Here is an 11889-nt window from a genome sequence, read left to right on the forward strand (position 1 = left end):
TGGAATGTCTTGTTGACCTATGCATGTGGCAACTCATTGGACATCATTTCAACCAGGTGCACTCACTTTCATAGCTAAACTGAGTATCTCCTGTGTCTCAAGCCCTATACTAGGCCATAGGAAGGCACAGATGGCCATGAAATAGATCTTGACTTAAGGAGTTCACGATCCATCAGGCAAGATGGAATAAGCCATTAATTCTTATAATATGGTGGTATATTCAAAATGCTACAAAACACAGAGAAGGAATTCTGCTTGAGTGAGGGACTAACAAGGAGCCCAAATCAAGGGAAGTTTTTTAAGGGAGATGACATGAACTGGACCTTTAAGGGGAAATTGTGAAGGGGATCCATCAGAGGACACAGTGTGAGTATTAGCAAAGAAGTTCGTAAATCATGGAATGTAAGGTGCCAACGGCAAAGTGGCAGGGGTGGAGGATACTGAAGAAAATTAAGCTAGACAAGTAGGTCGAGGACAGATTACCCAGTGTGAAAGGCAATCTAAATAATGAATGGAGGACAGAAGTCACAACCTATTATCTTAATTCGATGCTCAGAAACCAGACCACTCAAGAGTGGGTAATTTCATTGGAAGCCCATTCTTTATCCACGAACTAGGGTCATTTTGATTTGTTAGGTTTCAAAATCTAGGATCATGCTTTTTATTCAACGTTATAGATGTTGTCCCCTTATTAACCATAGTTTTCAAAATGCTAATCAAATCATATATAATCCAAACCCAGGGATTTTTCTAAATGTGGCCAGCCTCATTAGACATAGCTATTTGATCTTTTCAGGAAAGTATGTTTTATTTTAGGGTTGTGTGGTTCCTTTCCTTTTTATTTACATTTATACACTTATCTATACTACTTCTTCTGATTTAATGGAGTCTATAGTAGCTATAGAATAAAATAAGGATAAACTATAGGTAGGAATAAAGAATTGTGGTCAGAAAAAATGGGGGGGGGAGTTCAAGGCTAAGGAAAAAATAACACCAATACACAGATGGTAAGAGCAGATATTACTCTTTCACATCTGGCTCTGAGCTTCCTGGAAGTTAAAGCAAAAGTGGGGTATGTCCGAGTCAGCTATATATTCTCACCAGGAGAAAGAGCAACATACCAGCTGCTCAAGAAGCATGGGTTCTAGATCAGGTCTTCTATTAATTTGTGTGATCTTGGAATAGTAACTGAGCTGCTCCGCACTTCAGGGTCATCATCTGTGAAATGTATAATATCTCACTTAGTCTTCTTAAAAAGAATCAAATGGGATTGTACACACAGAAGTGCTTTGAATGTATATAAGTATATAAAATGTCATAAAATTTAAGGCATTATTGTTTCTAACAGAATGCTGAAAAATTGCCTTAGAAGTATTTGCTATCTCTCTACAATGATGTAAACTGCATGGCTCTTCAGTAATTATCCCTACCAGCATGATAATCAGGTTGCACTCACATCAATTTACCAAGTAAATCGAACACCAGCATATAAAGTACAAACGCGGACAGGATTGGATAAATATGTAAGTAGACTAAAATGAGAATTTTTAGAGCTACTTGTTGAAAATATAGAAGGTAGAAAGGAATAGATAAAAGAACTTATCCTTGGACAAGCAGACAGATACTATATTATTTCCTTCTCATGCCAGGAAAATTGGGCTAATTTCAAAGGATTTTAGCATATCTATTCTGTCTAGATCATTAAGTCATTTTTAATATCACTTTATTTTTAATAAAATTTTCTTAAGCTTTTTTTTTTCATTTTCGAAATTGCTCTAAACACCTAATATATTGCCAGCCCTCTTCTTGATCCTTTACTGTTGATCATTTCTTTCATGCGTAATTGGTTAATTCTGACCACTGAGCAAAGGGCTCCACAACCTTAAGAGGGAGAAAGGAAGGGATGAAATGACAGACTTGGAGGTATAGGCCATCAGGTGCAAACTCTAAAAGAGAAATAAACAGAAAGGAAAGTTCAGCCTTGACAAGAGGAAGAGATCTTCTCTTCAAAGTCAGAAAAATCCAAGGCCAATAAGTATAGGAAGAAATATATTAATGACAGCTAATACTTATTGAGTATTTATGTGTTGTGCCAAGCACTGTAGAAAGTACTTTTCATACATTAACTCATTCATTCCCTACAATGACCATGCAAATTAGATACAGGCTCTTAATCTGCAAAATGGAGATAAGAAATGAGGCACAGAACAGTTAAATAACATTTCTGAAATAGCACAAGTAGTTGAGTGGTGAGTCCAAGATTCAAACTCCAGTAGTTGGCTCAGATACCACTCTCTTTCCATGACTGCCTCTTTATGAGAAGGAATAGATCAGATAAAGTTTTCTTGCAAAGAAATAATAAAAATAACTCATATTCATTAAGTATTTACTAAATGTCTGACATCATGCTAAACATGTTTAAGCAGCATTACATTTACTCTTCAGAGCAATCATGCAAGATATTGTTATTCTCATTTTCTAGGCAGAGAAACCAAGGCTTGGAGAGATTAAACAATTATGAACAAAATTACACAGTGTATGACAGAGCCAGGATTCAAATTCAGATCTGAATAACTCCAAAGCCAATGACCTTAATTATACAAACAACGGAAATAGATGAACTTTCAGGTGAAGGTCTGAATTATAAGTCAAAGACTAGAAAAATAGAGAGACATTAAAGGCCAAGTATATGCCAGCCACTCTGACAGTTACTTTTACATCATTATTTCAATTCATCGCAGTTATTAACATTTTTTAAAAATTAGGTCTCATTTCTGAAAATTTGGAATCAAGTGAGGTATTTCTTGTTCTTGCCTGGATAAAATCAAGATTCATAAAATATAGACTCTTAAAAATTAACAATTATTTTTTACAAAGAGGCCTAGGATGCTTGAGTCAGAAGGCCTGGATCCTGGTCTCCATTCTGAATATAAAGAGCAATATACATTGTTAGGCATATTGTTAACTTTCTGGGCTCAGTTTCAACTAGAAATTGACACAGAGTGGCCTGAATGATATCATTGTAAAAAAGACTGCTTTCTTAGGGATTCCTGGAATGTATGGTTCAGGGAGAAAGCAATTCCCTGGCTTCTGATGGTTCATGAGTGTCAAAATCACTCAGCTCATAGAGTGAGAAACCATAAAAGGAATTTTTACATTGTCATTATCTCCCTTTTATTCCCGCTCACATGCCCACTTTACTACTTGGATTCCCATTCATCAACTGGCATTAAGGTGGCATGCCCCTCCCAGAAGCAGAGTGTCATTTAAATTGCACTGTCCACCTGCACTGTTTTTCTGTCTTTGCCCTTGCCGGTATCTCCTGGCATCTCACCCCCATTTGCCTTCTTTGATTGTTCCTCTCTGACTCCCTCTACAGACTCAGGCATTCAGCAAATTCTTGTCATGTGTCTTCACAAAGTGTGTCTAACAAAGGCTCTTTCTTCCTGTGTGTTTCTTTTAATCAAAAAGTCACCCATTTAAAAAAAATCAACATGTTTAAGCACTTACTGTACAGCTATGCTTCTTAAACATGCTTGATGATGGGAAACACTTACGTACTTATTCAAATTATGGAACCTCAGGACTCTCCGCTGAAGAGTTCAGTCCAGGAGTCTACAGTGGAGCTTTGGGAATCAATGTATTTCACAAATGCATTAGGTGTTATCGTTAGGCTAGTTTTGGAAAGACGATATAAAGTATAAAGAAGTAATCAGGCATGGTGAGTGTGATGCTAAGAGGTTTAATATTATAGAACCTTAAGAAGCTTATAATGTATTTGGGGAAACTAGATCCTTATACTAAATCAATACAAGGTAGGATAAATAAGTGCTATCTATCTGAGTACATTAGACCATGCAAGTATGTATGTAAGACCAGAATAAGTTTAGGAGGAGAAAACTCTGAGTTGGGCTCAGGAGTAAGACTTGGGTTATGCTGCTGGAAACACGAAGGATATGAGTAAGTATGGAGAGCGTGGGGAGGGGAGTGGCATGGAATGATAAAAATGCCAAAGAATAAGGAGTCCAACTAGAGCAAAGAAAATGCAGATAGTAGTTGATAGGATCAAATTCAATCTTGTAAGGAATGGGGAACCATTCAAGATGTCTGAGCTGAAGAGGCAACTGATGAAACAATGTTTTTAGCTGGTGAATCTGGTTATGATGTTCATCTGCAGCACGGAGGTTCTCACCTGGAGGCCTTGTTAAACTACAATGAGCCTCGCCCAAAGTTTCTGATCCAGGAAGTCTGAGAATTTGCATACCTAACAAGTTCCCAAGTGGTACTGATGCTATTAGCTCAGAAACCACACTTTGAAAACCACTGCTGTACATGATGGATCGGAGAACAAAACAGTGAGGTGGGTACAAGGACAAGGGTGGTGGTTTAAAAATAGAAATGAAAGAATAGGAAGGATTCATGAAAGAAATTGGCATTGTGGTTAAAATAGGTATGGGAAAAGAAGCATAAACGAGAGGCAAAATTAGAGTTTAAATCTGTGAATGAAATGGCAAGGGAAAAAAAGGAGAATGTTGCAAGTAGAGCCATCCTGATTATAGGAAGACAAAAATCTCAGTCTTCATCATAATGAGTTGTCGCTTGAGTTGAATTCTCCTTGCTTTGTTCCATGTTGCAGCAAAGACCAGATGGTGAGGACAAAATAAATGCAGAGATTTGCAATAGTGCAAGGAAAGTGCTCTAGGCACTCACCAGATAGATTGGGTAAGCACTGACTGATGATGCCTTCCAACCTGACCTGACCCATTTAGCAAGCTCATCCCTGGCTGAGCCCTGTGGTTTTGTTTCAGATCAGTCATTCATACAGACTGACAACCAAACCAGAAATTCCTGCTTAGGACCAGAACCACAACTGGTGTCACTGCTACTCCACACCTACCTAGGAACAGTGAACCTTGACTCACTGGGCTACCAGCTGCCAAACTTCTTGTTTGGGCAGCAACCTCAGTACCTCTTGCCTTTACCACAAGGGGGCCCTCACTAGCCATATGGAGGGTTTGGGCCAGCCTGATTGTGGAGGGGAAGGAGCCTCCAGCCTGGGGTGGGGAGAACATCTGATTATGACACAGTCAGCCCTTGGGGAATCCCTGCCAAAGATGGGAGAAGGGAATCCTCTTCAGAGACAGCAAAAGAGTGAGGAAGGACATTTGAACAAACACAAGATGGAAATGAGAAAACAAGCCCAGTGATAATTGGGGAAAAAGCATTTTAGAAGAGGTAACAGCCAGCCCAAGGCCATAAGGTAATAGTGTGCCTAACACTTTTAAGATATGGCTGCATACAGCAGGAAAGACTATCCTGCAAGGACTTGAGCATTTACTCTAAATTAGAGGGGACTCGGTTGAAGGGTATTGAGCAGAGGAGCAAAGTGCTCTGACTCACATTTGAACAAATTGTCCTGGATATGCTGTAAGAAGCAGGGTACAGAGGGACAAGAGTGGAAACAGAGAGAACAGCTAGGAAGTTACTGCAATGATTGAATGTGGTACAGGTGGAGTTGAAGACTGTTTAAATTCTAGATATTTTGAAAGTGAAGCCACCAGAATTTTCTGGATAGATAGCATTTGTCTCCTCCCTAAAATATTGCTTAAGTCTACTTACAAAGGTACTGGGTTGGCCACCACACATTAGGGATGGCTTAAAAGTAAAACTAAATCTCATTTTCCAAATCTAATATCAAATTGCTGATAATTAAAAAAAAAAAAAATCCATGAGGGCATTGTGATTTTTCTTTGTGGGTTTATGTTATTAGTTATGTTTCTGAACAAACATTAAGTTCCATTTCTTAAAAACAAAACAACTTTATAGAGGTTTATTGTTTTATTTTACACAGAAAAAAATAGGAAAATATCCTTATACATTCATGATAGGATATTTCATAGGAATCAAAATTGTATTTATGAAGGGTTTAAATGACTTAGGAAAATGCTTGAGAAAGGTAGGTGGAAGAATGTGCATAAAATTATAAATATATTATCTCTATTGTATGAATAGGCTAAATGTTAACAGTAATTAACTCAGGATGAAGGAATTGGAGTTATTCATGCTTCTTTCTATTTTATTTTTTTACAATGAGGCTATTTTCAGAGCATTTAAAATCTTGTTCCCTGTCGTATGTTGTTGGTTTGGCTCAAACTCATAAAAATTCAAAGAAAAAAAAACCAAAACATGACTATTTTTCTTTTATAGTAACATTTTGTAAAGGAAAAAAACAAAAAACAAAAAACAAAACCTGAGAGATTCACAAGCAAAAACCTTCATCCATGGTCGCTATTTATCCAAAAAGACAGATGAGATGGAAGAGGCAATGTACCAGGTTTATTTAGGCTGATCAGTCCCATCAAAGGAAAGAGAGGAAACATGCGCACGTATCTCAATATGGAGTCCCAGTGTGGCTCCCACTCCTTCTCCAAAGAATCTCACTCCTTGTCTTTTTTCAATCCCTCATCCATCTCTACTCCCCCAAAGTCCTATCAGACTTTTCTCCAGGATAGGGCTAGCTCATCCACTGTTACTCCATGAATAATTATCACCTTCTTCATTATATATGATTTTTTTTAAAAATGCAATATCACTGAATTAAGTGGAGACTAACAGTTTGAGCTGTATCCTCTGTTCCATGTGATTGAATGTCAACTGTGTTCTTGCCTCACTTTACTTTTGTAGTAGCAAGAATGTAAAACACACCCACAACCTCCTCCTTACCTCACCTGTGTCTATAGGGATCCTTCTGACTTATTGTTAAATACGCTAATTTAGTGTAATTCTAATACCATAGAATACAAATTAATTCCATATATATGTATATATATATATGTCTCTACAAACCTTGTAACACAATAAACATTATTACTTCATTAAGTAACTAAATAATGCAATTAGTTAACATTTTCCTCTTCAATACAATACACTTTCTAGAGGTAAAAAATAGAGCAGAGAGGAAGAGGAAAGAGGAAGGGGTAAGAACCATGGAGAACATCCTAAAGTTGTTTGTAATTACTTTTAAAAATAAAAAACTCTAAAATGACATGGCAAGAAAAAAATAACATATGTACTTGTATTCTCTTTGTGTCACTCATTATCCAGTAGATCTAGGAGGCCCTGAACTATAGGGTAAGAATCCCACAGTGAAGCAAAGAAAGTTATATTTTGTTATAGGTTTTACTTAGTGTTAATCATCATGTATTTTTAGCTCTCCTTTCTAGACACAGGATCATTACATAAAATATGGAATTTTTATGCATATGTCTAAGTAAATAAAGCCAACCTGAATATGTTATGAACTATATAATTCCAATGATAGTTGATCCTTGAACAGTGCAATGGTTAGCTGCACCAACCCCTGCAGTCAATCCACATATAACTTTAGACTCCCCAAAAACTTAGTTGTCCCTCAGTATCTGAGGGGGACTGGTTCCTCTCTGCAGGGATACCAAAAACCGTGGATGCTCAAGTCTCCTATATAAAATGGTGTAGATCGTTGCATACAGTCAACACTCCAAACCTGCAGATTCTCAACCCCAGATTGAAAACAGTACAGGTATTTATTGAAAAAAATCCACGAATAAGTGGACCCGCACAGTTCAAATGTGTGTTGGTCAAAGGTCAACTGTATATAACATCCTGGAAAAGGCAAAACTATGGAGACAATAAAAAGATCAGTGGCTGCCAGGCACTGGGGGATAGGGAAAGGATGAATAGATGAAACAGAATTTTTAAGACTGTAGAAATACTCTGATATTAGCATAATGTTGGATATATGTTATTACAACATTTGTCTGCACTCATAAAATGTACACCATCAAAAATGAACTGTTTATGTATACTATGGACTTCAGGTGATTATTATAGTATGTCAATGCAGGTTCATTAATTGTAACAAATGCACCTCTGGTTGGGGAATGTCAATAATGGGGGAGGCTATACATGAATAGGGGCAGGGGCTACATAGGAAATCAATGCACCTTCCCCTCAATTTTGCTGCAAACCGAAAACTGCTCTAAAAAAAGATCAAAATGTAAAAAAAAAAAAAAAGGGGGGGGGAAGAATACTATGTGATGATACATTTAACCTACTAGATTCAATTCCAGAGACTCTGGGATCACATTTGTAATTACCCATTACCAAGCAAGTCATATAAGAAGGGCATCCTATACAACTTACACCACAGAATCCAGAATGATATTCTAAACCTCAAAAACAATAGATATTATGAAGAATCAAAAGGGAGAATTAAGAGTCAAGTGCAGCCCTAAAACTCTGGACTATCTCAGTGCTATAAAGCAATTAGGAAATCTATTTTAGGATTAAAACCTTTGGAATTCTTTCCCCCACCTCCTAATCCCACCAACATTCATTTACTAAAGGTCTACTCTTATGTCTTCCCTTAATTCAATTTTTATTAAGAATTTTGCTACCACACCAATACATTTGTTTGAAGAAAATCATTTTACAGCTTTGAAATTTTACTGTCATTTTATTCTACAAAGCTTTATTTACATAGTTCTTCAGAATATATTTCAGTTGTCCACCCATAGCTCCAAGTGTGAAATGATATCAACTAGGTTAGATTTACAGAAAAGCATAAGAGAAAAAAATTCTACAATTTAATATATAGTATCATTAGTGGTTATTATTTTTACAGTTTTCTTTTGAGGATAATCCACTGAATTTTTCTGCCAATAACATTTCAGAGTGAAGTTGTCTTCAAGAGCAGATATCCAAAGAATCAGGAGTGTAACAATCCAACATATTTTACAGGTGATACTTGACAGCTTCTGAGTGGTTATGAATCATTTTTTTTCCCATTTTTTTTCAAAAGTCTTGGATGATGAAGAGGAATCATGACTTTCATCACTACTATAATGCTCATATAAAGTCTGAAATTAAAAACACATATCTGTTTTGTAATTTTTAAAATTATCAGATTAATAAGGATAACCACATATTTTAATGTGTAATACATCTCTCTCTTGTTCTTATAATTAGGAAGTCATTTTACAAACTGCTGGAAATAATTAAGAATTTTAACACCTAGCCTGGCCTAATAATCAGCTATCATGAGATGCAGCTCAATCTTTCTGTAAGAGAAATGCTCTTAATATGCTATTAATAAAGCATATGTATGTACTTATCTTCAAAGCCTTCTTGATTTTCCTTACTTTTACTTAAATAAAGCCAGTCTTAAATAAATTCCCATACTGAAAAATACACCTGTCAGGAAATATACATTCCAATGACATTTAAACTAAAGAATAGAAGAAATTTTTAAAAATCATACAAATTGTTATATTAATAAGTACAATTAGCTATATTAAAATCTATTTTTTTTTTTTTTTAAAGCAAGGCAACCCTTGGTTGACCCCACAGATTTCAAGGACCTTGTCAGCTTACAATCTCTTATTTATTTTTTTACGCCTACAGAACCGGGTCTTCCTAGTTGCTCTCCCATCCAAGTACTAACCAGGCCCAACCCTGCTTAGCATCCAAGATCAGACGGGATCAGGCTTGTTCAGGGTAGCATGGCCGTAGACTAAAATCTAGATTTGAAAAAGAGTTTAAGGCTACGCCAACACCTAATTTATGAAGATGACATCTTTGACATCAAGGGACACATAATCTTAGTGATAAAGGTTATGACAATCCACCTCGATTTTATTTTAAAAGGCTTCAAACTAACACAATGGTAGAAATTAAAAATATGGAGATATAAAACATAGAGTAAAATTACGAAGCAAATATTGTCCAATTTAAGTCCTAAAGCCATTGATTTGGCCATCAGGAAAACTTGAGAAAATTTAGGAAAATTTTCCTTATATTATATGAATGCAAAATAGTGAATGGTTGGTTAGTTCCTCCACAAATGTGTCCAAGTTCTTGACATCTTAGACTGGCTTTACCCATACCCAAAGAGCTAAAACTTCCCATAATTTTATAATAATGTTACAATTGAAATATATAATTAGTAATTGCTTAGCAACTAAACAAGTTAGTCAATAGCACACATAAGGTTCTGGAAATGACTAGGTGTCAGATGGCAGTGAGATTTAAAAATTTGGGTATAGATATAAAATGGCATTGGAAGGCCGACGGGTTTGAGACATTTGCTTTGAGAAATGTACTGAGCTACATTTAGCTTCACAGAAATTATTACATTGACAAATACTGTAATTCTGCTAAGACGCTTTTTTTTTTAACATTTTAAAAATTAAGTTTATTGGAATAACCTTGGTTAATATAATTATATAATTTTCAGGTGTACATTACAAGTTGACATCTGTTTATCACCCGAAGTCCAGTTTCCTTCAGCTACCATATATTTGATCTTCTTTACCCACTTTCCCCTCCAAGATGGTTTAAGTAAAAAAAATTGGCTAGAGGACATGAATTCAAAAGCTGTGTTAAAAATGGTATTGATTTAAAAGACAGATTTCTTGTTAACTTTATTCCAGTTGAGACCTGACATCAATCTTCTGAATGCCCTTTATATGTTAATCTACTTTCAATTGTGCTATCTGCACAATAATAATGTAAATCACATAAATCTATATTTGTCAAAAAGCGCATGTTAAGTATCTAAATGTAGATACATACTTCATAGCTGACCTGATGATTTGACCAACTTTCCTTTGAATTACCTGTTTTAAGTGTCTAACTTACTAAACTATACACAACAATTAAAATGAATTTAGGTAAGCAATAGAAATTCTTACTTTAGCAGCTTTCAAAATGGAGTTAGGAGAATTCAGACCAACAAGTTGGCCCAGGACATGTTTCATTTCTTCAGAGGTTCCCTTAGCCATCTGATTACCTATAAGAAATTATAATCATTAACACACTGGTACCAATAAGAAAACTATAACTTCGTATACCAATACACATTCTGTTTTACAGCACAATAATTAGCATTCTTGTAATTTATCACTGATCACAGCCTCTTATCTAGGATAAGTAAAAATATATGCTAGCAAGTAAACAAACAAACAAACAAAAAAGGCAATTTCGTTTATTTTAGTATTTAGCATAAAAGGAACTTCCTTAAGGAAGAAGGCAGTCTTGGAAAGAGCAGCCAATTCAGAATGTTTCTTCTTGTTATAGTTAAAAGTCTGTTTATATTAGTAATCTGGTAATAAATTGATTTTTAAAGAAGTACCTGGATGAGTTTGAATTTGAACATATGGATGCTCCAGAAGCTCGGGAATGGATATCCTCTGTTTAGGGTCCCTTATTAAACAACGCTATAAAAATAAAGATTAATTTTTTAAAACAAAGCAAGTTTTCTTATATAATATTGATAAAGTACTCTTTCAGACTGCATTGTATTACAGAAGTTGCTTTCTAGATAGCCTACTCAGAAATGAGATTATTTCATGTCATTTTTGCAAAATCCCCAACTATACATTTTAAAACTAATACCTTCAAAGTGAACTTAACATGCCTTAAAAAGCTAATTCAATCAGCAATTCCTTTCAATGGACCAGTTAGTTATAGCTAAGCCAGTTACATTATTCTAATCATTTCAGCTGTATTTTTTTCAAGCAAACATTTTTATGTACAGTCGACCTTTGAACAACATGTGTTTGAACTATGTGGCCCACTTATATGCAGATATTTGTCAATAAAAACTGTAAATGTATTTTCTCTTCCTTAGGATTTTCTTAATAACATTTTCTTTTCTTTAGCTTATTTTACTTTAAGGATATAGCATATAATATATATAACATACAAAATGTGTTTATTGACAGTTATGTTATCATTCAGGTTTTCAGTCAACAGCAGGCTATTAATAGTTAAATTTTTGGGGAGTCAAAACTTATATGCAGATTTTTGACTGTGTTGGGGTGGAGTGGGATGGCACTGGTATGGGTCCCC

General features: G+C 35.4%; 1 protein-coding gene and 1 pseudogene across 1 annotated transcript in view; both read right to left on the minus strand.

Moving 5' to 3' along the window:
* Positions 1 to 8397: 8397 nt before the first annotated feature.
* TTK (TTK protein kinase) overlaps positions 8398 to 11889 on the minus strand; it is a 45923-nt gene continuing 42431 nt past the window's right edge. Inside the window, exons 20-22 of the mRNA XM_011364903.2 lie at positions 11171 to 11255; positions 10731 to 10828; positions 8398 to 8897 (exon numbers count right to left, since the gene is read on the minus strand). Of these exons, the coding sequence (XP_011363205.1) occupies positions 8811 to 8897; positions 10731 to 10828; positions 11171 to 11255 (270 nt within the window). The 3' untranslated portion in view covers positions 8398 to 8810. The remainder of the gene's footprint in view (positions 8898 to 10730; positions 10829 to 11170; positions 11256 to 11889) is intronic.
* On the minus strand, positions 9433 to 9551 carry LOC111742862 (annotated as a pseudogene).

This window comes from Pteropus vampyrus, unplaced genomic scaffold (genome assembly GCF_000151845.1).
Source record: "Pteropus vampyrus isolate Shadow unplaced genomic scaffold, Pvam_2.0 Scaffold102, whole genome shotgun sequence".
NCBI classification, from domain to species: Eukaryota; Metazoa; Chordata; class Mammalia; order Chiroptera; family Pteropodidae; genus Pteropus; species Pteropus vampyrus.